This window comes from Nannochloropsis gaditana (genome assembly GCF_000240725.1).
Source record: "Nannochloropsis gaditana CCMP526 unplaced genomic scaffold scaffold118, whole genome shotgun sequence".
NCBI classification, from domain to species: domain Eukaryota; class Eustigmatophyceae; order Eustigmatales; family Monodopsidaceae; genus Microchloropsis; species Microchloropsis gaditana.
In genome coordinates, this window is record NW_005803835.1 from 29,332 (window position 1) to 31,566 (window position 2,235).

At 59.4% G+C, this 2,235-nt stretch overlaps 1 protein-coding gene across 1 annotated transcript; it reads left to right on the forward strand.

Moving 5' to 3' along the window:
• Positions 1–891: 891 nt before the first annotated feature.
• Positions 892–1,735, forward strand: NGA_2087210 (ubiquitin carboxyl-terminal hydrolase 10; the record flags this gene model as incomplete). The annotated part of the gene is made up of 1 exon (XM_005855739.1): positions 892–1,735. A coding segment is annotated over one exon (725 nt), but the record flags the coding sequence as incomplete, so codon positions are not given.
• Between the last annotated feature and the right edge of the window lie 500 nt (positions 1,736–2,235).

The window sequence follows — 2,235 nt, forward strand, 5'->3', positions numbered from 1 at the left end:
GGAAGCCATCAAACCCAGAGGCGTCGCACTGGTCCGTGGTCGCAGGCACGTCAGGAGACGGCACGGCTCATCCGACGTCCCGTCTGCCATCGGGCCTTGCGTCCTCCATCCCCAGCTCCCTGCATCCACCACCCTCCAGGACACCGTCGTCCGCCCTCCCCCCCACAGCACAAGCTCCGCCCGGCCCCCACCCAGTTATGACCGAGGAAAACCTCCTTGACTTACTGTCGGGTAAAACGCTGCCCCCTGCCATCTCGACCTCCATCCCCAGACCGCACCGGGGTCTGGTCAACGCCGGGAACACCTGCTTCCAGAATCTGGTCCTACAGGCCCTTCTCGCCAGCGAACCCCTCCATCGCCTCCTCCTCGTCCTCCGACCACTCGTCCTCGCGTCTTCTTCGCCGGCCTCCCCCTCCCTTTCCCTCCTGGCCCGGCGCTGCCAAGCACTCGTGCCGACGTGGATGGATATGGCGAAGGTCGCCGTCGCCCTTGAGGATCCCTCTCTTGTCGCGGCCTCCACTGCCTCTCCCGCGCTCGTCATGTACAAAAAAAAAGACAGCGCCGTCGCTGGGAGGAAGTCCGGCAAGAAGCACCTCGTCGGCACCGGCTCCTCCTCCTCCTCCTCATTTCCCCCACTTCCTTCTCACCCCAGCGGCGTGGCCAACGGGTTCAAGCTCCGTGGCCCGCTAGAGGCACGGTCGCCTTCACCCCGTGATTTCTACCTGGCACCCTTGCGGCCGGACGACTATTTGGAGGAGGCTTTCCGGGCCTTCCGATCGTCAGAGGCCGGGGAACAGGAAGATGCTCAGGAGTTCTTGGCCTTCCTCTTGGACCGGCTGCACGAAGAAGCCGTGGGGGCGGGGGCGGGGGGGGGGGAAGGGAAAGGGGCGAAGGAGGAGGAGGAGGGGGAAGGGGGTTGGCAGGAAGTCGGGGAGAAAGGCCGCGTCGCCAAGCTCTCTGTGAGCGGGGTCAAGCGGACCGAGAAGGGGACCACGGACGTATCGGCGATTTCCCGCCTCTTCTATGGGCGGGAGCGCTCGGACATAAGGAGGGCGACGAGTCGGAGCATTTCGGCGACGATGACAAGGTTCAATTGTCTTCAGCTGGACTTGCCGCCCCTGGGTGGCGGGGGGAAGAAGGAAGTGGCATTAGAGGAGGTAATCGAGCATTCCTTCCGGGAGGAGGTGATCGAAAGCAGCGACGGAACATTCCTTCGGAAAAAGCTCTGCCTGGATGCGCTCCCTCCCGTCCTCATTCTCCACCTCAAGCGCTTCATTTTTGACCTCCATCAAGGGGTGGGCGTCAAGCTGCACCACAGAGTCCACTATCCGTCCTGCCTCAGGCTGCCTTCTCAGATGCTCTCAGTAAGTCTGCGGACGACGGCCGGGATCGAGGGGGGAAAAGGCGAGGGAAAGGGCCCTGCATACGAGCTGTTTGCGGTGGGGCTGCACTATGGTCGTTCCTTGAACGGTGGCCACTACACGGTGTTTTGCAAGGAGGGGGGGGGTGGAAAGGAGTGGGTGGGATACGACGACGAGCGCGTCGATCGGGTTCAAGAATGGGAGGTAAAGAGTTATACAGAGCAAGTCTACCTCCTTTTCTATGAACGGGTTTAGGTCGGGGAGAGAGAGGGGTCGGTGGGAAGGGAAAGACAGGGCTGTACAGCGGTCAGGCAAGGATGGTGGAAAATCGTTCAAATGAAGTAAGCTACCGGCGACTACCCCTTGCTTGGCTCGTTTTTAGGAAAATTCTAGTCGTTCGCGTTCTGCCTCCTGCGTACATTTTGCCCATCTTTTAAAATTTTAAAGGGGGTCATGCAGACGGTGGAAGCTTAGCCACGCAGGCTTTCCGCTCCGTGTAACCAATGGTCAGGACTAGGCAATGCATGGGCAGAGATTGTGCGGCTCAAGCTCGTGCTGGCGAGTTGATCGGGGCAGCATCCAAAATAGAGCTTGATTCCGGCGACAGTGGTGGGAATCGAGATTGTGTCAGGAATAAGGATAGCATTCGGACTGTGCGACAGCTAAGACTAGAGCGGGATGGTAGACTACACGCAAGGGCGGAGGCCTCGTGGGACAGGCGGACCCTGGCAATTGAAGCTACGTACCCCTGTGGAAATTAAGCGTAAAAACCGTCTTACAAAGTAATCGACTAACAGCATCTCTTATATTTTTCCTTTGTTGCTAGTTGATGGAGGTGGTCACTTTGCCATGACCTTTTAAAAGGCCCTGCGAG